The sequence below is a fragment of the Fusarium keratoplasticum genome, chromosome 5 (genome assembly GCF_025433545.1).
Source record: "Fusarium keratoplasticum isolate Fu6.1 chromosome 5, whole genome shotgun sequence".
Lineage (NCBI taxonomy): Eukaryota > Fungi > Ascomycota > Sordariomycetes > Hypocreales > Nectriaceae > Fusarium > Fusarium keratoplasticum.
Genome location: NC_070533.1, coordinates 4117918 through 4143229, shown reverse-complemented (window position 1 = coordinate 4143229; position 25312 = coordinate 4117918). Strand labels below are relative to the sequence as shown.

Genomic DNA, 25312 nt, shown 5'->3' with positions numbered 1-25312 from the left:
GAGCTCCGAGAACTCCGAGAACTCCGAGAACTGGCGGGGGTACTGCGGACCGAACAGGGAGGGGACTTCGAGACCTTACGGCGTTTACGACCCTAGTGGACATCATCGAAATCATCGTCTTCCGAACCAGAATCCTCATCATATGGAAGTGGAGGAGAGTTCTCTTTCTGATGTTGAGATTCTAGCCCGTTAAGGCCATCCTCGCTCCGTGGAGCCTCACTGTCTGCATCACCGTCCTTGGGCTGCATCGTTTTATGCACCTGCAAGGATTTGTGACGGAAACGACGAAGAGATGGCGACGTGGAAGACACTTCGGCGGCGAAACCAGATCCACCCTCCGTGACCTCGGACTCGATATGGCTGGACGCGCTGCTTGCATCATCTAAGCCTTGTCCTTGATGTGGTTCAAGCGAGGGTCTTGCGGGAGATGGGGTGTAGGCTTTAGGGATGGCATCGTCGCATGAATTGCCGGCGGGTATTTCGCTTTCCCAGAGTGATGCCTGGACCGCCTCGACGGGGCCGGCAGCCCGCGGAGAGTGTATGCAAGTTGAGGGGGAATCCGGATGACCCTGGGAGCTATGGCACGCGTCATGGTCAAAGATAGCATCGACCATCATGTTGCCCTGTTGACTAGCTGGTGCGGGTCGAAGCTGTTGCCTGTCCGCCGCAACTGGGTATGGCTGGCTATTAGGGCTAGCAGGAGGGGTTGCAAAATTGACATCTTGACAAGCAGACATATCTCCGGTCAGCATGTGATTGATCTCATAAGATTGCTGGCTCGATTCAGGCTCAGCGAGGCGAGATACTTGTGTCTCATTCGGCCAAGCTAGGCCGGCTTCCGCTTGAGCCGGAGATACTGCTGTCGCAGTCTCCGCGCCAGTAGCAGCTTCTGGCTTAGTTATGCCATGTTTGGTGCCGGTGAGATCTAGACGTCGGTTATTAGAAACTTGCACCTAAACGGAGCATCACGGCGTCGAAGACCTACCTAGATAGTCCGGTGTGCTAGCACGTATTACATAAGATTGCAAGATATTAAGTTCTCGACTCTTATTATCTTCATCTTCAGTGTCAGACTCGACATCGGAGGGAATGCAAATCGCTGTGTCGCCAGATTTTCCAAGAGCTGAGAGCGCCTTCTTCTTCAGCAAAGATACCGTGTCTGGCTGAGAGGCAGGAGGAATGAGGCTTTGACACAGCTTTCGCTGTTCATAGTCAAAAGATGCCGTGGCCATGCTTGTGTTACAGAGTGCGGATAGGAAAAGAGATAAGGGGTTTAGTGTTCCCAGTATAACCAGGTGAAGATGGGCGGGCATTGTCCAACTTATATGCTCGCTGCTGAACCATGCGGCAACATGAGTCGTAACCGCTTGCGGGCGCCCAGCCCCATGTCTTCCTATTGCCTCCCTGTGTCCTCCAAGGTGGTGATAGGTCGGATGGAGGCAGACACGTAACTGCTTCTCCTTCGTGCCAATCACTTCACTGCCGGGCCACACTGAGGCAGCTGTGCTGAATAGATCATCCCCCCCTCGCTTCATCTTCTCGCGCACCGTCAGGGACCCATGCCGCTCGCTGGCAAGGCAGAGTTCTCGGGAGATACTAGATGAGGCAGGTCATGATGGCTGTTGGGCTGTTGGGCTATTGGGCTGTTGACGCACGACACGTCATTTCCAGTTGGTCAGATAGCATCGGGTAGGAAGCTTCCGGCAGCCCTGGCTCTTCCGTCTGACCGTGATGGAGCACAATGCCGCGCCGGCGCATGTTAGTCGTCCACAGCCACGGCCTTGCTGGACCATTCAGAGGATGTGAGAGCATCAGATGCCGTCATAAACGCCTCATGAACCCACAGCATTGAGACGGCCGAGGTTGACATGCATGCAGTGCAACACTAATATCTCGCCGGAGTGCGCCCGTCCCGTCTCCTCCTCGCCCAATGGTCCATATGGTTACGCTGGCCGGCCCCCGTTCTTGAGGCTGCTGAGCCATCACGAGCGGCGCAGGATCGGATGAGCTGAGAACCGGCAAGTAGTCTCGGCAACCCTTGGATAGGGAAATGGTGGCTTAGGTCCCTTAAGCGAGTTCTGATCCCACTCTCTGCCAACTCAGGAACCAATCGGGAAGCAAGGTCGTGCCAGAAGCCTCTATAGCCACCTGTGCCAGTTTCAGGAGGCGGGACCGAGATGGCGCCATCCTCCATCATGCTTTCAGGGGCGGGAAGGGGATTGATGAGCCACTGCGGCATTTCTGCCATTGGCTGGGCATCTGTCGGAGGCCTCACGAAGATGAGGCTCGCCGTGAGATGCTCTCCTGCCTGGGAAGCATCGAAGCGCTTTGAGGCAGTCCGGCGGGGGGAACGCCTCTGGGCTGTAAGTCCTTGTTAGACTCCGTGAGAAGAGGGCGGAAAGGAAAACCATACGATCCGCAGAGTAGGAAAAAGTAGCAGAGGATATTATGAAGATGAGTGATAGTATCCTTCTCATGCCGTCCAAGACCTGGCTCTGGGGACGAGAGCAGGCGTCGCCTTGATCGATCGATTCCTGCAGAGCTTCATCTCAATGCAGGACGATGACGCGGTAGGAGAGGGGCTGGGGCTGGGGCTGGGGCTGAAGGCAGGGATGGCCGCCAAAGAGTTGAAACGGTGGATGCAAATGGGCGGAGGGTGGGAGGAAGCAGAGGTCAAAGATACATGTTCACACAGCCGGAGGAGGTTGCTGTCTTATATACAGAGAGTCACGTGATACATAACATAGTCGGGAGGGTAGACGGCGAGAGCGCTTTGCCTGTTTGGGCGGTGCCGCTAAACCGGAGGCAGCAGCAGCGAGTCCGTGATTACTTAAATTATTTTAAATTATTATTTAAATTAAAATTAATAAAAAACTTAATATAAAAGTTAATATATATTTATAGCTTATATAATAAATAAGTATATATAATTAAAATCCCTTAACTTATATTATCTCTATTTAATTAATTAATTCTTAAGTACTTAATATATATTAGTTTAATAATAAGACTAAAATCCTTCTTACCCTCTAGGCCCTTTAAAATAGCTTAAAACTAAAGCTTTAAGGCGCTATAAAGATATATAATATTAATTATATAAAGCTATAGCGCTAGCAATAAGGTATTTAATCCTAACTTAATTAAATCCCTAAATTATATAAGCTCTTAGACCTAGAGGAAGAGATCTTTATTTATTTTATTTTTAACTTAGATTTATAAGGATTTCCTCTCTAATTATATAGTATTAAAGATATAGCTAATAAATTACTTATTAATTATAATATATTACTAATTAATATATACTAGGCTTTAAATTTTATTAAGTAATACTTAAAGCTTAAAATATAGTTTTTTTATAAATATAATTATTAAAAAGCTAAGTATAAAGATTTAATTATTATTTATAATTAATTTAAGCTTATAATAAATATAATTATAAAATATAATATTTAATTAAATAATATTTATAACTTTAATAAAATTAGCTTTTTTATAGATATAATTATAAGTAAAATAATTATTATAAGCTTAAAAAGGTATTTAAAGCTAAAATTAATATAACTTAAAAATTAAAAATAAATTATAATTATTTTAGTAATTAATATAAAAGGCTAAGTAATCTAGTTATTTATTATTAATATAAGCTAATATTACCTTATTAATTAATATTAAAAAAATAACTTACTAGGTAATTAAGTAATTATAATAACTTAAAATAGCTAAATTAATAATAAAACTAATCTTAAGTAACTTAAATACTTTAATTAATATATAATTAATTAATTAATTAATTTTTATTATTTTTTAATTATTAATAATTATAAAAGTTATTAGTTTATTAAATTTAAAAAATATTATAAAAAGAAAATTATTTAGTTTTATATATTACTTTATTTATTTATTTTAGTCTCTTAATATTAAGTATTTTAATATATTAATATAAACTTATAATTAAGAAATAAAATATTTAATTATATACTTTATAACTTATATTTTAAAAACTATTTTTTTTTTAACTTTTTATATTATATATAAGGCTATCATAATAAAAAGAAAATATTAAAAAGACTTTTAAAAAAACTAGCTTTATTTACCTTAACCTAGAAATTATAGTCTTAAAGCTTAATATATAGCTATAAACTCTAATGCTTACTAAGGAGGGAGCTAAGTTATTAACCTCTTAGGTCTTTAAGACCCTAAGGACTATACTTAAGGCTAGATCTTAGTTTAAATACCTTAAAAGATAAATTAAAAGGTATTAAAGTAGCTCCTTAGAGTTAACTCTTAAAGCCCTAAGGTTTTTTAAAAAAGGCATAAAGGTAATAATATATTAGGTTACCTTATTAACTACTAAAAATAAAACCTTTTAAGAGGTAAATAAAATACTTAATTAGTACTAGAGGGTAAAAAGGACCTAGCTATAAAGAAAAGAGGTTATAATAATAAAGGAAAGAAGGTAATTAATTAATTAAATAAATATTAATATATAAATAATAGCTAAATTATTAAGAAGTAATAATTAAGAAAGGTTAATATAACTAAGGATTTAATATTATAGTATTTATAATAAGCCTAGTTATAATATAAGGACTTATTATATAATAATTAAGATATCTAAGGAAAAATAAAATAAATAGTTTTAATTAATTAAATAATTTATAATATTTTTATTATAATTTTAATTTTAAAAGTAAAGATTTTTATTTTATATATTTATTTATTATATAAGTTATAATATATATAATAAGCAAGCATTGCATTTTACCCTATAGTGAGATTTATACTAAATTTTAAAATAGCTTTAAAAATTCTAAGAAATTTAGCTTAAGTTTCTATTAGCTTATAACTTATAATTAGATTAATTAAGCTAAAATAAATCTATTATAATTTCTTAGAAGTTTTAAAAAAATCTCTTATAAGATAGTTTAGAAAAAAGGCTATTTATATTATATATATAGCTTTTTCTCTATAAAGGAATTTTTTAAAAATCCTAGAAAATTATATATAGTTTATCTTAAAGTTAGATTTATTAAAATTTTCTTTTTAAGTCTATAGCTATTTTGTTACAGTTTTTATTAAGTCTTAAAATTTAGAATTTTAATACATAATATAAATACGACGCTTACTTAATTACGACGCTTACTTATTATATATATTATATATATATATTAATAACTTAATAAATAATATTATAAAATTATTCTTAATATATATAAAGTAATTTTAAATATAAATAAACTTAATAATAAAATAATATATTTTATTTAATAAAAGAAATATTTTTATTTTAAAATATATATAAAAACCCTTAAAGTATTTTATTAATATATAATACCTTTTAAAAAACTACTATTAATAAAAAAACCTTATTTAATTTATTTATATTTTACTTAATTAAATTAATAACTTTAAAAAACTATACCTTAATTATAATAAATAGCCTTTTAAAAACCTTATTTAATTTATTTAAAATATAAAAGCTATAATTAAAAAGTTTATTTTTTTATATTTTAAATAATTATTTTATTAATAAATATAAGCTAAATTAATTATACTTACCTTTAATGTTACGACCTCCGCGGCTACGTCACGTGGTCCCCACAAAATCCCAGACCTCACGGACCTATCAGGCGTGGACCGACGCACTGTTGGAACGACGTCGGTCCAGGACCGATGCGGTCCAGGAACGACGTCGGCCCAACTCACGATCGGTCCAACACCAAACACACCAGTATATAACACGCTCATTAGCACTTTCTTATGTAGTAGCTACCTCAGCTATCAATACAACTTGGTTACACTCAATACCTTTGAGCACATTACCAGACGTGACTTACACCGCCTGTTCAAGACAACGCCAATAATCCCCTGCCAACATAAACCCAGCACGACCGGTTTATCCCTTGGGAAAGATACGATCGTCACATTTAAAATAGTTTTTATTTTAGCTTTTTATTTTTAAAAATTTATAATTTAAAATATTTTTTAATATTATAAAATTATTTATTAAAAATAAATTTAATATATTTAAATAAAAAAAAATATAAATATAATTTTTAATTTTTAAAATATAAGTCTTAATATAAGTAAAATCACTTTTTGCCTTATATAGCTTATATAAAAAATAGTTTTAAAACCTTAATTTAATATTATATTAATAATAAAAAAAAATTTATAAGTTAAAATTATTAATTTATAAAACTTAGTTATAATAACTAATCTTAAAAATATAATTTATAAAAAAGAGATCTTATATTATACTTATAATATTATATAATTAAAAAACCTTAATAAAATATTAATTAAATAATAATTAAATTTTTTTTTTAATCTTAAATAAAAAACTACTAAGACTAATATCTAGTTTTAATTATCTTATCTTAGATTATTAGTATTATAACCTAGTCTTAAAAGAGTACCTAAGTATATAAAATATACTTACTTATACTTACTTATAGACTAGCTACCTTTACTTATAATATAACTTAGTTACACTTAATACCCTTAAGTATATTATTAGATATAACTTATACCCTACTTAAGATAACACCTATATCCCCTTTACTAATATAAACCTAGTATAACCAGTTTATCCCCTAGAAACCTTACGATCGTCCTAGTACATCCTAGACGCGAAAGTCAACCTCGTCTTAGTCTCAGCTTTCGACACAGATAGAGCCACAACCGTGTTCCAGAAAGGAAAGTGCGGTCATCACAAAACGCGATAAGATCCTCTTAACTGCAACAAAGCGACATGGAGTATATATCGTCGACGAAGACGATAAGCAACTTGAGACCGCCCTGGCGTCATTTACGATCAAAGACCCAAACATTCATATCTGGTACGAACGATTGGGACACCTCAGCGAACAGAATATTAACCGCTTGAAATAAATGTCAACTGAGATCTAACCAATCAAATAATCCCACGTCTGTGACGACTGCTGCAAGGGCAAGATGAAGGAAGTACCACACACCAAGCCCATCCGCAAGGGGACCAGACCTTTTGAGAGCATCCACGCAGATATTGCCGGCCCATTTCCCGCCGCCGGGAACAACGGAGATCTATACTGGGCCGGCTTCTTGGACGATTACACCGACATGGCTTGGGTCTTCCCCATCCGCCATAAGTGGGAGTTTGAGAACTGCTTCCGGAAACCACTTCAACAAGTAGAAACGCCAACGAGGAGAGTCTAATGTTTCTGCCTCGACCGAGGAGGCGAGAATATATCTTACTCACTTTAACTCTTATGCGAGAACTTCGGGATTGAAATCTTCCCTACCGCCACTAAGCAACATTAGCAGAACGGACTGATCGAAGTCCTAAACCGCATCTTCATATACAAACTGGATCCCACTCTCATCGGCGCCGGTCTCGACATAAAATGGTGGCCATGATGCTGAAAACCATTTGCTACCTGCGCAATGTCAGTCCAGGGCCACCAGGGACAGTGACCCCCTACGAACGCTGGTCCGGCGATGAACCTGACCTTTACTACACGAGAATTGTGAGAAGTCACGGTTTTGCATTTCTACCATCAGCGAAGCAACGGAAGATGTAAGAAAAGTCAATTTCTTGCCGGCTCCTGGTATGTCAAGGGAGCAGGAACTAAATCCTGCTCGACGAAAACAAAAAGATCTTGGTCTCAGACAACGTCAGATTCAACGCGTTCAAGGATCGGAAACGCAAGCAACAACAATAGGACAACCACCCGCAACGGCCTCGGCCAAACCCGATTCTCTCAGAACCACCGTCTCTGGCACCTCTTCCAACGCCACGGGTGGTAGAGATCCACGACGAGGACGATGACGTCGGACAACCTGGCGACGTCGAGACCGCTGAAGACACAATCGTCGTCGCCAACCCATTCGAGTAAGCAACGACCCACGCAATCGTCGATTCACAACAAGTCCCTGCCAGGGCAACACAACATCATCCTGAGCTCCAAGTGCCAAGACGAAGCATAAGGCAAACGTCGAAATCCACATTGAAAGCCAGCGAGCACCACCCCCCAGATGACGACGACCTCCTCCTCTGTCTCCTACCGACACACTCAAACCTGGCCGCGAAGAACTCCAACTCCGCTGAACCGAAGTCAAATCGACAGGCCAGAAAGGGCGCCCGCTGGAACGACTGGAAAAAGGCCCTCGATAGTGAACTCCAGTCGATTGAGGACAATTCGACATGGTAAAAGGACTATTTTTTAGCCGGACGACAAGCCCTGAAAGGGAAATGTGTGTTCAAACTGGAGATAGGCGAATAAGGAGAGATTCTCAGATACAAAGCCAGATTCGTGGTACGCGGTTTTAAATAATAAGAAGGAATTGACTACCATGAGACCTTCGCCTCAGTCGTTAAGCTAATGAGCTATAAGGCAACCTTCGCTATCGCCGTTGCCCTCGACCCAGAAATCAAACAGATGAACGTTAAAACCTCATTCCTCTACGGGAATATTAATGAAGAAGTCTTAGGGTTAGAGGGCTACGATGAAGGGACTGGAAGAAACTGCAGGCTCAAGAAAGCACTCTATGGGCTCAAGCAATCGCCGAGGATTTGGTACACAGCCCTCTCTGAATTCCTTGCAAGTCTGGGCTTCGTATTACTGGAATCAGACGTTGGCGTCTTCGTCAATGGGAATACGTCCATTGCTGTCTACGTGGATGACCTTCTCGTCGTCGGCCCAGATAAGCAGAAGATCTCAGAAATCAAGAAGAAGCTATTAGACAGATTCTAGATGCCAGACCTTGGCGCTTGCCGATTCTATCTCGGAATGATGATTGAGGGAGACAGAGCAAGTCAGAAGCTCTTCCTCTCTCAACAGGCCTACATCGAGAAGTTTCTCAGGGAACTTGGCATGAGCGAATGCAAAACAGCCTCAAATCCAGTCGCCAAAGGTGCCCAGCTACAACCAGCGCCGGAAGACTACACCTGCTCGAAGATAGATAAGCTCTGGTACGCCAAAGCCATCAGCTCACTGATGTACGCGATGCTCGGCACCAGGCCCGACATCGCATTTGCCGTCTCCCTCTACAGCCGCTTCCTCGGAAATCCGACCCAACAACAAATGGACGCAGTGAAATGGATTCTCCGATACCTCAAAGGAACCATCGACATGATCCTCTGCTTTTTCGGACCGCTGGCCGCCCTCATAGGCTACACCGATACAGATTGAGCTGGTGACCACGACACGCGTCGATCCACGGGGGGTACATCCTTAACCTTGGGAGCGGAGCGATCAGCTGGAGCTCGAAGAGGCAACAAACCGTTGCCCTTTTATCCTGCGAAGCCGAATACATGGGACAAACATAGGCGACAAATGAAGCCATCTGGTCCTGGAAACTGCAGAGTGAACTGCTGGATGATATTCGACAAAGAACGACATCAAGGCCACGATCATTTACGGCGATAACCAAGGGTAATCACAGTATCGAAGAACCCCCTGTTTCACGTCAGAACAAAACATATCGACACACAATGGCACTTGATCATCGCAAAAGCAGCCAGCGGTAAAATCGTAATGCAGTACATCCCGACAGACCAGCAAGTCGCCGATGGTCTCACCAAGCCACTCACCAGGGAGAAATTCGAGGCGTTCAGAAGGGCTCTCGGGGTCATCGGGAGATAAAATTCCCGAGTGTGGGTCCTGCGGAATTTCGGGTGGCTAGGAAACGCGGTCGACACCGACCGTGACACTCAGCGTTTTCTCAGCAACCGCGCAACGTACCAAGACACAAACTACACCATTTGATTCACGTCGGTTCAGACTTTCTACGGGTGCAAAGATGTCGAAATTTAACCCATTCCGACAGGCCCGAGATGGGAGACAAACATGGATGCTCAGCAGTCAATCCCACTGATCGACCCACCAAGCGACCCCTGCTCACTTGGAACCGATTTTCTCAACTTCCTCCAACAATTCCAACGACTTGAGAACGCACCATACGTGCATCCAAAGGCCATTTCCTTCAACGACGCAGCCCATAGGGCAAACTGGATCGCCTCAATGAAGACGCTATCCACAGAGACATACTGCCAGAATTCTACAACGCAAAGAAGAACGGCAAGAAATGCTGGATTGGATTCTTCAGCGGAGAAACCGTCAACTGGATCGAAAACCCAAGCTGGGCGACCGAGCCATGGCATTGCTTCACGATCGCGATCATTCAAAACTCAATCAAGGGAAAACACATGGTGGTCATCGATCCAGACCAATCGCCAGACGCAAAACCAGGCGCGAGAGCAACAACTATACTCAAGGGACTACAACGAAACCTATTCCTCTGGATACGCAAGAACAAAACAAAACACCTCCGCCTATGGTATTCAACTGATCAAACCAACGAAGGGAAAGAGCTCTGCCTACTTCATTCGCTACGCGCGGTACAGACGTTGGCAGCAGTGGGAGATTCGGACTGGCAAGGCCTGGAAGACTTACGAACTAAGAACTGTATTGAAATTAAACATGTCTAAATATAAATAAGTTTCTTTTATTTTTTACTTATAAAGATATTTTTTATATTTTTAAGGTATATTTAATAAATTTATTTATCTTTAACTTAAATGAAATAAAATAATACTTGAAATATATAATTATAACTATTTTACTTCTTTTCCTCCTTTAGTCCTCAACCTCGTAAATCTCCTCTAGCATATCCTCGAGAAACTCCTTCTGCTCTATAATCCACCTGCGGGCTTCGGGGATGTTGTAAGGGCGTTTGGCGATCTCGCGGTTGCGCTCCTGCTTCTGGAAATGGCGGATGCGCTCCTCGAGGATCTCGAGTCGGTACTCAGTGTACTGGTGGTAGAGGGCGGAGAGGTCAGAGATACCACGGACACCGGTCAGGACAGTCTCATCCTTGGTGAGAGGGTTCTTGGCACGGAAGGAAGTGACCATGGCGATGCGCTCACGGCCGCCAAAGGCCTTAAGGGCTTGATGCTCGATGTAACGGCCCTGCATGACAACAGCAGTTCCCTGGACGGGACCGCGGACCATCTTGGAGCTGCCGTCGGGGAGCCGCAGGGCAGTCTCGCCACCGACCATGCCTTCGCAGTTGGAAAGCATGGTGACAACTACGAAGGGGTAAGAGTCGTAGTGCCAGGCCACGGCGGAGGTGTCGGCCTCCTTCCTGGCCATGTCCTTCACGTCGGGGTGCTCGACACTGTTCTCGCCAGCGTCGTTGATGGAAATGTTGACGTTGCCAATATCAAAGTCAATGGCAGGGATCAGCTCAGTGCCGGCAATAGCGGAGACCTTGGCAAGAACTTCGGGGGACTTCCAGGCGGCGTAGGTGAAAGGGGCTCGGCTATGCCATGGTCAGCACGTGGATGCATGCATATGCAGAGTTCAGACGGGGACTTACTCGGGACCCATGCCACGGACCATGTTCTTAATGAAGCCAGAAGTGTACTGGCACTCACGCATAACCTCCTCGCTAAATATCTCGGCACGCATCTGCTCGATGGCCTCGGGTGTGAAGAGCTGAAAAGGCTCGCAGACAGCGTTGGGAGCAATGCCCTGACCCTCGAGGCCGATCTCGGCCATTGTGTAGATACGCTTGGGCGCCTGGTAGTTGAGGTGCTTCTCAGCATTGAAGGGTTCCCGGACAGTCTTGGCGGCCTCGTCGATAAGGAATTGGGGGACTGGGTTGCTAGGACGGGTAGCTCGCTTGGTCTTGGAGGCAATGGGCTTGGGGGCCTTCTTGACCTCGGGGGCAATGTTAACGAGAGCAGGCATTGTGATTGGTGGTGTGTGAGATAAGGAAGAGGAGGTAGTACGGAACAGGGTACTCTATTCTTAAAGAAGAGAGGATATTAATAAGCTTTAAAGCTGGGATAAAGAGGCTTGTCTGTTGTGACTTAGAGAATTAGATTCAAAGACTAAACTCTGACTTCTTATATACCTGATGTGATGGCATTCTAGAGTGGGAGAGACGTTTTCTCCATCCTCGTGAATAGCTAGCCAACGCACCTTGTGCATACAGGCTTCTCCTCTACCCCACGTCGAGATAATCGATCTAAACCCCCGTAGTGCAGCTTGGGGAATCCGAGACAACACATTGATAGATAAACGGTTCCTCTCGGTAGGACCGTATACTCCCTCGCCTCTTTGTGCTCTCGGGTCTAGCCCCCGAGGCATGCGCTAAGCCTATCAGAGTCTACGAAACTCTACCACAACGCCCTTCGGATCCGAATCCGAGGGGGTGTATGTGGCGGACCCGATGTTCCCGAGCATACGAGTCCCCAGGTGCCACGACATGTTGGCAAGTCCAGCCGTTCCATGTATGGAGATATTGACCTCGTGATGCCATGCTAGTGTCATGGCGTTCGGGTTTTACCATCATGTTAGATAATTGGTTCTAGAAGACGGCGTGTCCATCCCGTACCTCAAGCCACCTTGTGACAGATCAACCACTATTTTTAATCAGGGACAGGCACGGCATTATCACTGATGAGCCAGCTATCTCTAAATCTCTGCCATTGCATTCCTTATCAACAGCCACAACACTCGGCCTTTGGCTGAAACAACAGATCTTCATAATTCCGTCTTTTTATCAAGATACCGACCTTTTTACTTGGAAGTCAACCATCCACACAAATCATCGAAACTGCCACAATGTCGCCCACTTATACCCTCTCTTCCCACCTCTGTAAGAACCTTTTTGCTTCTTTGAAGGAGAGGAGAGCTTCAAGGGAGTCTCGGGAAAGCCGCCCAGTTTTGTCTACTCCCTTCACCAACACGGTCCTCTCTTCGTTCGCCACACTAGGCGCAAACCCGTCAGACTGTGAGACCTCTCTCAAGGCTGGACAAGCTGGTGCATGCTGGGGGACGACTCTTTCCCAGCCTGCGTACTCTGACCTACGCAAGGTTGCTACTAAGTAACCCGGATCAATGCTGAGGATATGGATAAACTCTGGATAGAGATAATACTGCTTATCTCCCAAATATTATACGATTTACAAAAGTTGTTGATTAAGACTGCATCTGCTTGCTGGGACAGGAGCATTATGTTACTAGTTAGCCTGGATCTAGAGCATCTCCGCATCTTGACAGACATGCATTTCGCAGACGAGTGGGATGATAGCGGGGGCAAGGAAAGTAGCAAATAATAATTCAGTTTGAACTGAACTCGCAAACGGAGTTGGAGTCCCGCGGCCCTTGTTAGTGTCCTGCACATGCACACAACTTGCATCGGCTTTCGCGATCCATTACTGGCCTTTGCGGGGCTACCTTGTAAATTGACAAGAATGCCACAAACCAGCTGTTAATGGCCTTCTCCGGGAACTTGAAAGTCTTTCCTAAAATTCTGGGCCCGGACCTAGATGGACCGAGTTGTCGGCTTTTCCCACGCTGATCACGGGATGTGAGGCAGCCTCACATTCAAAAGTTCGGCTCATATCCGATCGGTAAGCCTCTCCGTCCGGCTGCCGCCCGTTCTGGTATGTTCTTGCTTAATAGTAAATGCGTTAATCTAGATATAAGCTGCTTTAGCCATAAAACGGATCAACATATGCTGGGACATGTAGACTGCCCTCCTTTTGCCTTGATTCTCCCCTGTTGAACAACAATTTCATCTTTCAATGACATATCGCCACCCTAGATCCTGATTCAACATGCAAGCATCCAACAAACTCAAGTCCGCCTTTGTGGAGGGGAAGCAGACGTTTGGCGCGTGGCAGATGCTCCCTGGGGCCAATGTCTCCCGGCTCTTGGCGCGTTCCGGCGTGGACTGGGTGTTGATCGACTGCGAGCACGGCAACATTGACGGTACGCCTATTCTGGCAGGGATGGATCACTTGATGGGATTAAACTGATGAGATGACGCCGGTAGATGGTGCCATGCATGACGCGGTTCCTGCAGTTGCCGCGCTGGGAGTGTCACCGCTTGTGAGGCTGGCAGACATGCAAGGATGGATGGTGAAGCGTAAGTTTCCATATCCTTGCCTTCACTTTCTTCACCCGCACGAGCAGGGCTTTTTTCATGCTGTGGCTGAAGCCCGTCCGTGACTGACTCCAAATCTTCCTCCAGGGGCCTTGGACAGCGGTGCTCATGGTGTAAGTCGTCCAAGCCGTTACCGGAGACTTCCTAGTGCTTACCATACCAGATCATCGTGCCCCTGGTGCGCACAGTGGAAGAGGCCAAGCAGCTGGTGCTGGACGCCAAGTTCCCTCCCCTGGGGCGGCGAGGCTTTGGCTCGCTCATCGCGCTTGAGAGATTCAACCCCAACCCCACTCTAACCGAGTATCTTCACCAAGCCAATAACGCCCTCGTGACCATCATTCAGATCGAGACCCGCGAGGCATTTGAGTCAGTCGAGGAGATTGCGGCTGTGGATGGAATCGACGCGCTCTTTATTGGTCTGTTCGATCTCGGTTAGTTTGGCCCCTTATCATTTCTGTTTTTTCCATAGCCGGGTATTTTAACTCATTCAGGAAACAACATCGGGTATCCTATCCAAAAAGGTATAATGGGGCCCGAACTAAAGGGGGCCCTTGCTCGCATCCTAGCAGCAACGCGAAGGGCTAGCAAGAAGTGCGGAATCTACTGCAAAGACGCGCAGCAGGCTAGGGAGTTTGCTGCTCAAGGCTATGACATGCTTGTAGCTGCTACTGATTACACCACTCTCCAAACTGCTGTTAATGGAGAGGTGACTTCAGCAAAGGGCGAGCAAGCTGGCAAGGGAACCTGGTGATGAAAAGGATCGGATAAGCGAGCGTTGAGCAATTAGAAAGATTTGGGACAATTGCAGGTCTTACTTGACCTAAACCTTCATCCATAATACTGTTACAAGATAAATCGTGTACAAAGCAACTGCACCAGATAACCACCTATCTAACCTTTGTAGACTGTCAACTCCGCAACTCCATACTTTTTACACTCATTCAAGAGTCAGCATGTTTTCCGGCATAGTGTCTGGATCCCCTATTTGTTGAACGATCGTTAAGAAATCCTCTGACGAGATGCCAATATTATCAAGAAACTCCAGGTTGCTCGTCAAGTGAGGATGCACGCAATGCATGGGATTGATCGAGTCTGGGCCCATGCTCAAGGCCGCACTCGCATCCGTCTCTGCGGAGAGCAGCCTCTGCTGTTGCTCCTCGTCGACCTTTCGAGCAAGTTCTGAAGCCGTCTCATCAGGTGCGGCGAGGGAGAGCGTCTGAAGACCTTGCTGTTGAACTTGGGCGATGAGTTCCTGGCATTGGACTTCGAGATAGACCAGCTCCTGCTTTCGAACGGCGGCGACTCGGTTCCCCCGGGAGATCATGTTATCCAGGATCTGGTGGCCGAGCTGTCGGCAGCCCTGGTCGTCGGCGACGCCAGGGAAGAGGGCCGTGGCCATGTTCAGATGGAGGGCCGCCCCAAAAGTGAACTCGAGGTCGTACGGTAGAAAGACCTCTAAGATATTTGTAAGTATTTGAGCCTTGGTGATGAAGAATGGACCACAAACCAAGAAGGCTGTATTCGGTTGTCAAGATCTGCAGGGTTTTGACGGCCGACTTGATGCCTGTGGAAATTACCGCCGCTGTCTGACTGAGAAAACTCTCCCAATTCTCGTCGCCCGGATGTCCCAGCATGTCGAGTCTCTCTTTGAGAACGGATAAGAGAAGAGGCCGCGTTGCAACTATGACACACTATAAACAGATTAGAACCCTACATGATCTCTCCCATCATTGACTCACCTGATGGTACAGTAATGTGATGTAACGTGTCCCGCGGGGCATTGTGTCGACAGAGTTTTGGAACTTGAGGGTAATAATCCTTTCAATCTCTTGAGCATGATGCGCCAAGGTATGTAGAATAGCTCTTGTTTGCTCGAGAAATGTGACAAGGGGCGTTTTCTCAGGCTTGTATAGTGCTTTAGAGTGTGAGTTGGGCAATGGACAAATGCTGGAAGACATGGGCTTACTGGTGAGGATAACTGATAGTAAATGGGACAAGTTTACCTGTAGACTGCGAGCACTGTCCCCTTGGGAGCCAATATTTGGAGGGTTAACCGTCGTGGTTATGTCGCTGTCCTGCACCGACATTGGAATCCCTAGAGATGACGAAAAGTGCCGGTCCATGATATACAACGTCCACCAGAGATCACGGCACGAGGTAAGTGTTTGGGAATCCAGCTCGCTCTCTGGTAACTGGGTATGAAGCCCTTCTAATTGCGCAATCCGTATGGCTTGGCCAAGCTGCCGGGTATTAGTGTTTTGTGCCAGGAGCTGAATGTACCACTACTCACATATACGTGGGCTGACTCCCTCTCATCGATCGAGTACAGGTAAAGACCAGCCATAGCCAAGACCTCGATGGCCAACAGACTATCCTTCCAGAGAGCCGTATGATCTGGCATCAGACCCATTGCCCGCACAAAGAACTTGGACCCCGGAGGCTCGTTGTCCAGCGTCGGCTGTGACGTGTGAAAGGCCGTGCCAAAGGCCAGTATCAACAGGAACTTGACATACCAGAGGCGGTTCTCGACGGCCTTTTGCTGAGCATTGGCGTAGAACTCGCGGATCTGGTTCTCAAACTCGACCTCGTCAAATAATCTGTACGTCTGGCCGAGGTGGAACTTGAAGGTGTAGAATAGGTAGATGGCGTGGTCGAGAGAGGGGAGGCCGCTGATGTCGGGTAGGTCATGAGGCGACTGCGCGTTCCAAGAGATGGTGTAGATGTCATTCTCAACGAGTTGCGGAGGGATCATTTGCGCTCCAGGCTGTAGCTTGTCGCCTAGCATGAGCATGAGGCGGAGGGTAAAGGACCACGTGGACCAAGGAGCCAGCCATACTATCACAGTCAAGTCAGTCTCGTGTCAGCTAGCAGAACAGGGCACTCACTCCAGGTGCGTCTGTTCTTGCGTGTGTTCTTGATGATTTTGGAGGGTATTGTGAAAGCACTCGGCCAGATGCTGAGCGGAGAGTCGGTCGGCTGGAAGGCTGGCACTTGAGCAGGGTCAGAGGGAGCGGCATGTTGTTGGGTGCCTTCAGCTGTGAGTGCAGGAGAAGCAAGAGCAGTATCGGCCCTGCACTCACCATTAACGTCGCCGTTGGGCCCAAACGCCACGTCGCTGGTGCGCTTAAGCCCTGGCGAGAACTGGTCGGCGAGCTGGGACTGGGACACGGGGGGAGAGCAGTAGGGAAGAGAGGTCTGCGTCTGGATCGTTGGGATATCGAGAGGAGAGCGGTACTGAGGAGGAGCAGACGCAGCCTGGGCAGTTGGAGATGAGTGATAGGGCGCGTCTCCCGGTTGCTTCTGTGAGTCAAAGGTGGTGCTGGAGGGTGACCGTCGATGCTCCTCTACCTGCTTTTGTAGTTCTTGAAGATATCTACAGTCCTGGTCAGCGTCCAGATGAGGACCATAAGAGTCCAAGGGGTGACAGACTTTTCAGACACCATAACCTTGGTACCCCCCTCCGTGAAGCGACACTGGACAGAGCGCCGCTGGCAGTTCTGACAGGGATCATCTCCCGAGCATTTTATCTTGCTCTGGCGACAAGCGACGCATCTGTAGAAAGGTCAGACACCAAAAACACGTCATCAGTTAAGGGGGTGTTTCTCACGCGTTGGCTGTCCTTCTGGCTTTGCGAGGCTCGCTCTGCGTATCTGCCGCCATGGCAACCTTGATCAGACTCGCAAAACCTGTCGCCGACACGCTCCGAACGAGGCTCTCATGTAAATATGTGAGAGGGCAGAAAGAATCATCCGGAAAGTCGCGAGAGCGAGCCGGGATTTGAGATCACGATATCTTGCAGGCCATGGAAAAGGAACGGTTTCGCTGCGGACAAGAGGGTCCCACAGACCCCGCACAAGCCATGGGGGAAAAAAGCAGCAAGTGCTTATTAATGACTACAAGACAGAGATCGTGATTGGTCTGGCTGCTCCGTTACCGGGAATCCGGGGCAAGCTTTCACCCTCCACGATGGGATGGAGTGCAGGACCTAACTCTTTTGGTGGGGGCACCGTCTGCAAGCAGTCTTCTAGAGATCTCCGAGTCATGACAGAGGATAGAGGATTTGGGGATTGCGGGGTAGACGAACGGGATGGATAGATTAAACGAGGCCGAGTCAGAAGCGGAGTTGTGACTCGGGGTGAGATTGTTGAAGTGGAAAACATCTCTGCGCGTTGGCACAGAGGAGACCGAGAGATAAGAAACAGGGCTGGATGATGCATCCGTATTCATTATCAGCTATTCTTTCGTGCGAGCTGATCTCAAGCCCAGCAACGCAAAAACTCTATCAGGATCAGCCAGATGACGCCTCATGCGTAGCCTCACTTATTCCCGTCTTCCCCTCACATGGCGTTCGCCACGACCCGTACCTTTTGGGAAAACACTTGACAAACCTTACATGAGGTCAAAGCAGCGAAAAAAAGGTCGGGGTCACAAGGCCACGACGTGTCAAGAGGTCAGGAGTGGAACTAACAGGGATCGGCAACGCCCCCGGTATCTCAACTTGCAGGGATCGGGAACTACGCCCTCCCGATTGGTCGATGTTGTTATCAAATTTCCCTTCTAGATGTCATCCACTTGGACTAGCTGCAGTTGGCCAACACTTGGAATGCACAATTCTCGGTTCGCATTGGTCGGGATTTTTTATCCATTTCTTATGAGAGGGGAGTTATCAATGTTGTGATAGCGATTGGGAAGAAGCAATTCGTCTAATGCAACGGAGGCGAGCTCTGATTATTGAAGCGATCAATATCGAGATGTCATTCGTTGAGAGCCTTGTATCAGACCCTCTTCACTGGAGGGATTCTCTTCACCTGATAACGCCAGCTTCAAACTTGTCTCAACTTGGTTTAACAAAACTCAACTTGCTTTTTCCTTTTTGAATGACATGTCAAAAAATGCACCTCTAATCTATAGATCTATCCCGTATCAGACAACCTCAAACTCCACGGAACCCCAGCCCTGATATTCGCACTTGTAGTGACCCTTGTCCATGGGCATGGCCCGCAAGCAGCTGCCGGGCATGATAACCTGGCCGGCCTCGAGGCCGATGTCAAACTCGGAGATGCGGTTGACAAGCCAAGCCACGGCGGCCAGGGGGTTGCCAAGAATGTTTCTGGTGTTTCCATTCATGATCTCCTTGCCGTTGTGGTATAGATAACCGTTCATATCGCCAAGGCTCAGATCTGTCAGCCGTCGAGGTGTGCCACCAAGAATTATTCTGCCCGTGGAGCCACTTGGGTTCGGTTAGCCTTACTCTCAAGCGATGGGCCAGTGGGTTACGTACTTGTCAGCCAGGGTATCTTCAAGGGTGATGGTCCAGTCCTTGACGCGCGAGTCGATAATCTCCACAGCAGGGATGGCGTAGTCGACAGCATTGATGACATCCGCCACCGTCACATTAGGTCCCTTGAGGTCCTTCTTGAGAACAAAGGCAGGCTCAAGCTCCACAAAGGGTTTGATGAAGTTGTCTAGCAGCAGGGGCTGCCCTTCATGGTGGAACAGGCTGCCAAGCAGGTAACCGTAGTCCGGGTGCTCAAGCCCAAAGGCGTCCTGCATCACCTTGGCGATGTTTCCGAGCTTGTAGCCAACCAGGCGGTCGCCATCCTTTTCGACAGCGGTGCGCACAGTGATCTTTTGGACCTCTATGGCACCCTTGACGTCGAGCTTGGGGAATGTCTCTGAGGGGGCGGGGATGGGTGCCTTGTTGAGGCGTGCCTGTCTCAGGGACTCGGCAATCTGCTCGTAGTCGGTGGTGGAAGCCATTACGCACGGGGAAGCTCTTATTCGGGGGATGTTGATTTGTGTCTTGGTACTTGGGAATAGCTTCAAGTTGGTGCAAGCTTGGTTTTATGAGGAAAAGACACGAGAATGCGTTGAACTGGCTCAGTAAGGTAATTCTCGATGGCACTCAGTGGGCTTTCGTTTTTATATTCCCTCTAGCTACGCTCATATCTATATTATATTCGCGATACCTCTCTACGGGATCCATCACGTCTTTGCGCAACTTGTACGGGACGGATGTGAGCCGACGGATGCAAGCCGTGGAGGGTTGAGAGAAAAAGACAGGTATCTCTTCTGCTAAACTCTGCTTGTCCATTCTGTCACCTCGCCGACCGACAACGGCTTACACGTCTACCGGCCACGGACCCCGACTCTCAGGCGCACCCTCGGATCTTCTCTACTCTAGAAGCCGAGATCCAGTGTGCTAAAGCCTCCTCCTCCGACCCCGTGAGTTTCCCCACGGCGGGGTACGCACAAGCTAACCTTTCCAGCTACTGTAATGCAGGTCGTCCACCATCGGGTTCAGAAGGACTCCCGAGAGCTAAACAAGAACCGAAGGCGGTCTCATATCTGCCGTTCTTTGTCGGGCTTGGGCAGTGAAGGGCCGTCAGGTGACCTGCAAGTGGCTGGCCAAGACCGAGCATCATCGAATCTGAGGCTCTCATTAAAATTTCCTATTCTGGAATAGTTGATGGTCGTGACCGCAACGCGGAGACCTGCCACTGCTTCAACAGAGGGGAAAACGGTTATAAAAGCAACATAGAGCGATTTCAAATATCTAATTCCTTCCTTTATCCTCATCATTCACATCTACGACCTTCAAGACCATACCAAAAACCAAAAACCCATCCATCTCCACAATGTTTGATGTAGTCGTGGTTGGCGCCGGCTTCAGTGGCCTCCAAGCTGCCCTCTCCGCCCAAAAGGCCGGCCTATCAGTCGCCGTCGTTGAGGCCCGGGACCGGGTCGGAGGTAAGAGCTGGACGGTTCCGCTGGCCAATGGCAAGGGAAACGCGGATCTGGGAGCCGCCTGGGTCAACGACCAGTTGCAGCCTCGGATCTGGTCCTACATTGAGAGGTTCGGCCTCACCGGCCAGATCTTCAAGCAGCGTCTTGGCGAGACAGCTGTCATGGTCCTTGAGGATGGCAAGAGGATCGAGTTCCCCCATGGAATTACTCCCGAAGTACGTGTTATGAAGAAGATATTGGTCAAGCCACTTACACCGTCGACAGTTCAGCCCCGAGGACAAGAAGAACCTTGAGATGATCCGTGACCACATCCAGGCCGAGTCTCTCAAGCCCAACGGCTTCCGCAAGGAAGATGACCAGGTGAGCCTGGACCAGTATGTCCGCAACCTTGGTGCACGTCCCAAGACTCTGGCCATGGTCAACCTTTGGGTCCGTGTCATGCACGGTCTCGAGTCTACTGAAGAGTCTGCCGCCTGGTTCATTGAGTACTGCCGGACCAACCACGGCCTTCTCGCGATCCGTGCCGACGATGTGACTGGCGGTAACTACATGCGAATCAAGTCTGGTAAGTTCCGCTAGATGACCCTTTTCACCTTTGACAGCTGCCAACATGTCTCAGGTACCCAGTCTATCGCCAAGGGCATTGCCAACCTTGTCGGCCACGCCAATATCCACCTCAACGAGCCCGTCGCCTCCATCCAGGACAACAAGTCCCATGTGATCGTGACAACAACCACCGGTAAAGCCTTCAAGGCCAAGAAGCTCATCATCTCGATGCCCTCAGCCATGCTCAAGGAGCTCAACTTCTCTCCTCCCTTGCCCCAGCGCGCCCAAGAGGTATACAACAACACCAAGCTCGGCCACTACAACAAGGCCATCGTCTTCTACGAGAAGCCCTGGTGGCGAGACCTCGGCTACAACGGTTTCTTCATGGACTACCAGGGCCCCGCTTGCGTCGTCCGAGATACTTCTTTTGACGACGTTGGCCTGTACGGCTTCACCTGCTTCGTCAACGGCAAGACAGGTGAAGAATGGGCGGCCAAGTACCCGCACGAGCGCCGCAAGCTCATACTCGACCAGATCGCGCGGGCCTTTAACGTGGGGCCCGACTCCGTGGCGTATAGGCCTATGGAGTTTGTCGAGCAGGTCTGGCAACACGAGCAGTTCAGCCGTGGCGCTCTGGCTCCCGTCACCAAAATTGGCCACCTCAGCGAGTACGCTGACATTTATGGAAAACCCATTGGCAACATTCACTTTGTGGGTACTGAGCATGCTAAACACTGGAAGGGATACCTCGAGGGAGCTCTCGCGTCAGGCGAGGTGGGTGCCAAGGAGGTTATCGAGGCCCTGGAGCAGCAGCCTCCCAAGTCTAGGCTGTAAAACAAGTGTAAAAGTGTAATAATGCCGATTTTAGTTGTTAGTTAGCCTTGAATCATTAGCCTTGGTTTTATGATAAAACTTGGTCTGCATATTAGTTGAAAGTGAGACTTGTCGTGGAATATTGAACATCTGAGCGAGGACATCCATGGGCGTCTCGGCTGGAAGCATCCCTGCGTTTACCACTGGCGCTTTGATGCACTTCAGCATAGACAAACCTGCATTTTAGACTTATTATATTTAGATCGCCCATTCCAGAGATGCCAACGCCGGTCTAACTTGGCTTGACAGTTCTCAGAGATCAATGCATAGAGTCTTGCTAGAGAAACAAGGTTCATCGTTCATAACTCGTGATAGATTCCTTCTCAGGCACTAGCTAAACACTACATAACCAATATCGGCTGCTTTGGAAGTAATGCCGTCCAGTTCTCATCCGTCCCTCGAGCCCAGATCCTCCTCAACGACTCCAATGCTTTGAGAATATTCATAAACCTATTCCGGCGGAACTGCTTCTCTAAGAGCCCTGTAAAGAACTGTTGGTGATCTGGATCATGACTTTCCGAAGCGGCAATGAAGATGGGCCAGACCAGTACATGCTCGCCTGGAAGAGCCTCGGGAAATGACTCAAGCATCTGCTTAAACGTTGATATCAGATCGGCGGGGGCCGCAAAACCAGCTTCGACTGAAGATGCCCGGTTCAAGTAGATCTGAAAGGCCTGATCTCTAAGTTTTGAAATCAGACCTAGAGCACGAGAGTGGGCTGGGTATGACTGGAAGTAGAGTTGCTGATCTGCCCAACTTTGCCTGATTTGTGTTGCGACAGCGCTGACGCCTTCATCTTGGCTGATAAACGGCGAGGCGTAGACACGCATTCTGTTGAGGCTTGTTAGAACTGCGTTTGCTAGTGAAGAAATGCCTAGCTCCTTACTTGCGAATCTGTGATGCTGAAAAGTCGGCAATGACCTTGCTACCGGCTGCAAGCACACTCTCTCCCCCCACCATGTCTAGAGCAGACTGCAACATCCGAAACATTATTGGAAAGTCTGGGCTCCCATTCACCATCATACCAAGAAGCAGAACAATTATGGAAACGATGATGCGATACCTTGCGTGGATATCGTACTGGTGCAAGTCTTGTCGCTTCTGGAGATTGAAGATGGCTTTCGAGTATAGCATACCGGCGTTGACAAGATGGTGGCTTTCAGCTCTTTCCGATAAATGAAAAGCCGAGACTGCCATTACAGAGCTCATGATGAGCTCATCCACACATGCCAAAGGGAGAACCAAGCTTCGCCAACCATTGTTGCTGTCATCGATGACCACCATCTCTGGGGCGATGTGGTCCGAGACTTGATCGGCGTCAGTCAAGCTCATGTTTCATGTAACAAATACTTACAGTGCTTGAGAAGCAATCTCTGCCATGGTGCGATATGATTCAAGCAGGGGAGCACTGATAGTGGTGTGTGTTGGGTGGCGCTCTGTTTCGGCCCAGTGACAACATCACACCGGACGAGTTGATTGTGATTGCCATCCACTTGCTCCTCAGCGACCGGCACGGAAGGTAGCGGTAGCTGAGGAACGCTTGTTTGTCCCCGCCTCCCGTCATCGGGATGCTCGGAATCTGGGGGCAAACCATCATGACCTGAGGAGCGGGCGAGACGATTTCTCAAAGGGACCCCCTTTCGCTTCGCGGTCAGACCGTTTCGGAATCTATACCTAGGTCCGATTCCGCTACAGGCAAACCCCTTTGAAACACATTTGGCGCACTCGGGTTCCCCTCTATCGCAGTTGATCCGGCGCTGCGAACACTCATAACATCCTAGCGCCCACAATGTCAGCTTCTCATTGCAATACTAGACATATCCACTCACCTTTGACCTTGGGGACATATTTTCTCGGCGCTCGAGTCATTGGCGGCTGTGGAGAGACGTGTCGTCGGAATTGGGGGGTAATCCAAATACGGAGATAGAAATGAGAGCGACGCCAGTCGATCAAGTAATATTTCCACTGCGATTCGGCATCGGACCCGAGGGTGGAGCTGAACCTCGCTTTCCCCACCCGATGACGGTGGAATGAGTTGGGGGAGCGCGGGGGGGGGGGGGTTAAACAAGCATCTCCGGGCGACGACGGTATGTTTTAATATGGCAGGTAATTGGAGATGCAAAACATATAAGTCTCATCTACTAAAGAGAGGTTTCCCCTGTTGTTATTGCCAAAGAGAATTAGAGAAAGAGCCAACGACAAGTTGGACACGACAAGTAAGCTGCGCTCAAGGTTGAGCCAGCTGGTTCAACAAGAACATTGTTGCAAGGCAAAAGATGGGTTTTGCGATATTCTGGACTAAATCGAGGAACAAATACCACTCATAAGCGGAGATTCTGTTTCTTTAAGTTGCATATTTCCCCTCGGGTTCCAGAGAGCTCGTGGTCGACTGGTAGCCCTGTCATGTGCTCTTGAGCGTGCCACCACATACCGAGTCCTTGAGACAGCATCTCACAGACTCCCATCTCCCGCTCGGAAGCTCTTTAGTAGGAACATGTTCCTTGACATACCGGCCAGTATGTCTTGTGGCAACTCCATGTCCCTCAAATCAAATCAGAAGTATAAGCATCGGTCGATCGAGATTTCTTGGCCGTATGATAGGGAGCTGTCAGTTTCGAAATGAAAAAGAGGGACGTTTAAAAAATAGAAGAGCTGCTCTCGAAGTTACGGAGTATTATCGAGAGGGATGTCAAAACTCGTTGTTGAACTGATGCTCAAGGCGCTTCAAGTGCACGCGTTTGATATTTGGCATCGCGTCCACCAGTCACTTTTCGTCATAGTCGCGGTACATGTCGGCTTTCGTTGGTCGAGTTGAAGAAGGTGTAACAAGGGATGGAACTGTGTCTCGTAATCGCGACATGCTCGTCATTGGCAGGTAAATGGTTATATATTCGTGTTGCGATAGAGATGTCTGGCTTAACTCGCTCCTGTTCATGGCTGATTGTGGATTCGTTCTCATTAAAGTCGGTAGGCGAATATACAATCAACTTGGCGGCTGACTGCTCCTTGGCCTTCTTTCCTGATTCTTGATGCGATGCGCTGGTTGGTGTTCCGAGGAGCAATCCTCCGTTGATGTCCCTACTCTCAACACACACGAGGCGGACGAGGCATTGCCAGAGTTGCTAAAGGGTCGTGAGATAAATATAGGGGAGAGTGTCCAGGGTCTATAAGTTGGTGTGCCTTGTGGTCATACGATAGCACAAGT

The 25312-nt window shown here is 46.9% G+C and overlaps 7 protein-coding genes across 7 annotated transcripts; 2 read left to right on the top strand and 5 right to left on the bottom strand.

Moving 5' to 3' along the window:
• Positions 1 to 92: 92 nt before the first annotated feature.
• NCS57_00797100 (uncharacterized protein) lies at positions 93 to 1232 on the bottom strand (the record flags this gene model as incomplete). The annotated part of the gene is made up of 2 exons (XM_053057805.1): positions 93 to 925; positions 986 to 1232. 2 exons carry the CDS (start codon positions 1230 to 1232, stop codon positions 93 to 95), a joined length of 1080 nt encoding a protein of 359 aa, XP_052914000.1.
• A 9387-nt stretch (positions 1233 to 10619) lies between these two features.
• NCS57_00797000 (uncharacterized protein) lies at positions 10620 to 11735 on the bottom strand (the record flags this gene model as incomplete). Its single annotated transcript, XM_053057804.1, has 2 exons — positions 10620 to 11304; positions 11362 to 11735. 2 exons carry the CDS (start codon positions 11733 to 11735, stop codon positions 10620 to 10622), a joined length of 1059 nt encoding a protein of 352 aa, XP_052913999.1.
• A 1877-nt stretch (positions 11736 to 13612) lies between these two features.
• On the top strand, positions 13613 to 14692 carry NCS57_00796900 (HpcH-HpaI domain-containing protein; the record flags this gene model as incomplete). The annotated part of the gene is made up of 5 exons (XM_053057803.1): positions 13613 to 13766; positions 13831 to 13923; positions 14029 to 14054; positions 14105 to 14372; positions 14433 to 14692. 5 exons carry the CDS (start codon positions 13613 to 13615, stop codon positions 14690 to 14692), a joined length of 801 nt encoding a protein of 266 aa, XP_052913998.1.
• A 186-nt stretch (positions 14693 to 14878) lies between these two features.
• Positions 14879 to 17601, bottom strand: NCS57_00796800 (uncharacterized protein; the record flags this gene model as incomplete). The annotated part of the gene is made up of 8 exons (XM_053057802.1): positions 14879 to 15396; positions 15449 to 15632; positions 15681 to 15856; positions 15908 to 16181; positions 16232 to 16776; positions 16827 to 17314; positions 17371 to 17493; positions 17549 to 17601. 8 exons carry the CDS (start codon positions 17599 to 17601, stop codon positions 14879 to 14881), a joined length of 2361 nt encoding a protein of 786 aa, XP_052913997.1.
• Positions 17602 to 18864: 1263 nt separating this feature from the next.
• On the bottom strand, positions 18865 to 19701 carry NCS57_00796700 (uncharacterized protein; the record flags this gene model as incomplete). The annotated part of the gene is made up of 2 exons (XM_053057801.1): positions 18865 to 19171; positions 19223 to 19701. 2 exons carry the CDS (start codon positions 19699 to 19701, stop codon positions 18865 to 18867), a joined length of 786 nt encoding a protein of 261 aa, XP_052913996.1.
• Positions 19702 to 20579: 878 nt separating this feature from the next.
• Positions 20580 to 22068, top strand: NCS57_00796600 (Amine oxidase; the record flags this gene model as incomplete). The annotated part of the gene is made up of 3 exons (XM_053057800.1): positions 20580 to 20903; positions 20953 to 21253; positions 21308 to 22068. 3 exons carry the CDS (start codon positions 20580 to 20582, stop codon positions 22066 to 22068), a joined length of 1386 nt encoding a protein of 461 aa, XP_052913995.1.
• A 380-nt stretch (positions 22069 to 22448) lies between these two features.
• On the bottom strand, positions 22449 to 23976 carry NCS57_00796500 (Zn(2)-C6 fungal-type domain-containing protein; the record flags this gene model as incomplete). Its single annotated transcript, XM_053057799.1, has 4 exons — positions 22449 to 22938; positions 22994 to 23414; positions 23462 to 23884; positions 23937 to 23976. The coding sequence occupies 4 exons, from the start codon at positions 23974 to 23976 to the stop codon at positions 22449 to 22451; spliced, it is 1374 nt and encodes a 457-aa protein (XP_052913994.1).
• Between the last annotated feature and the right edge of the window lie 1336 nt (positions 23977 to 25312).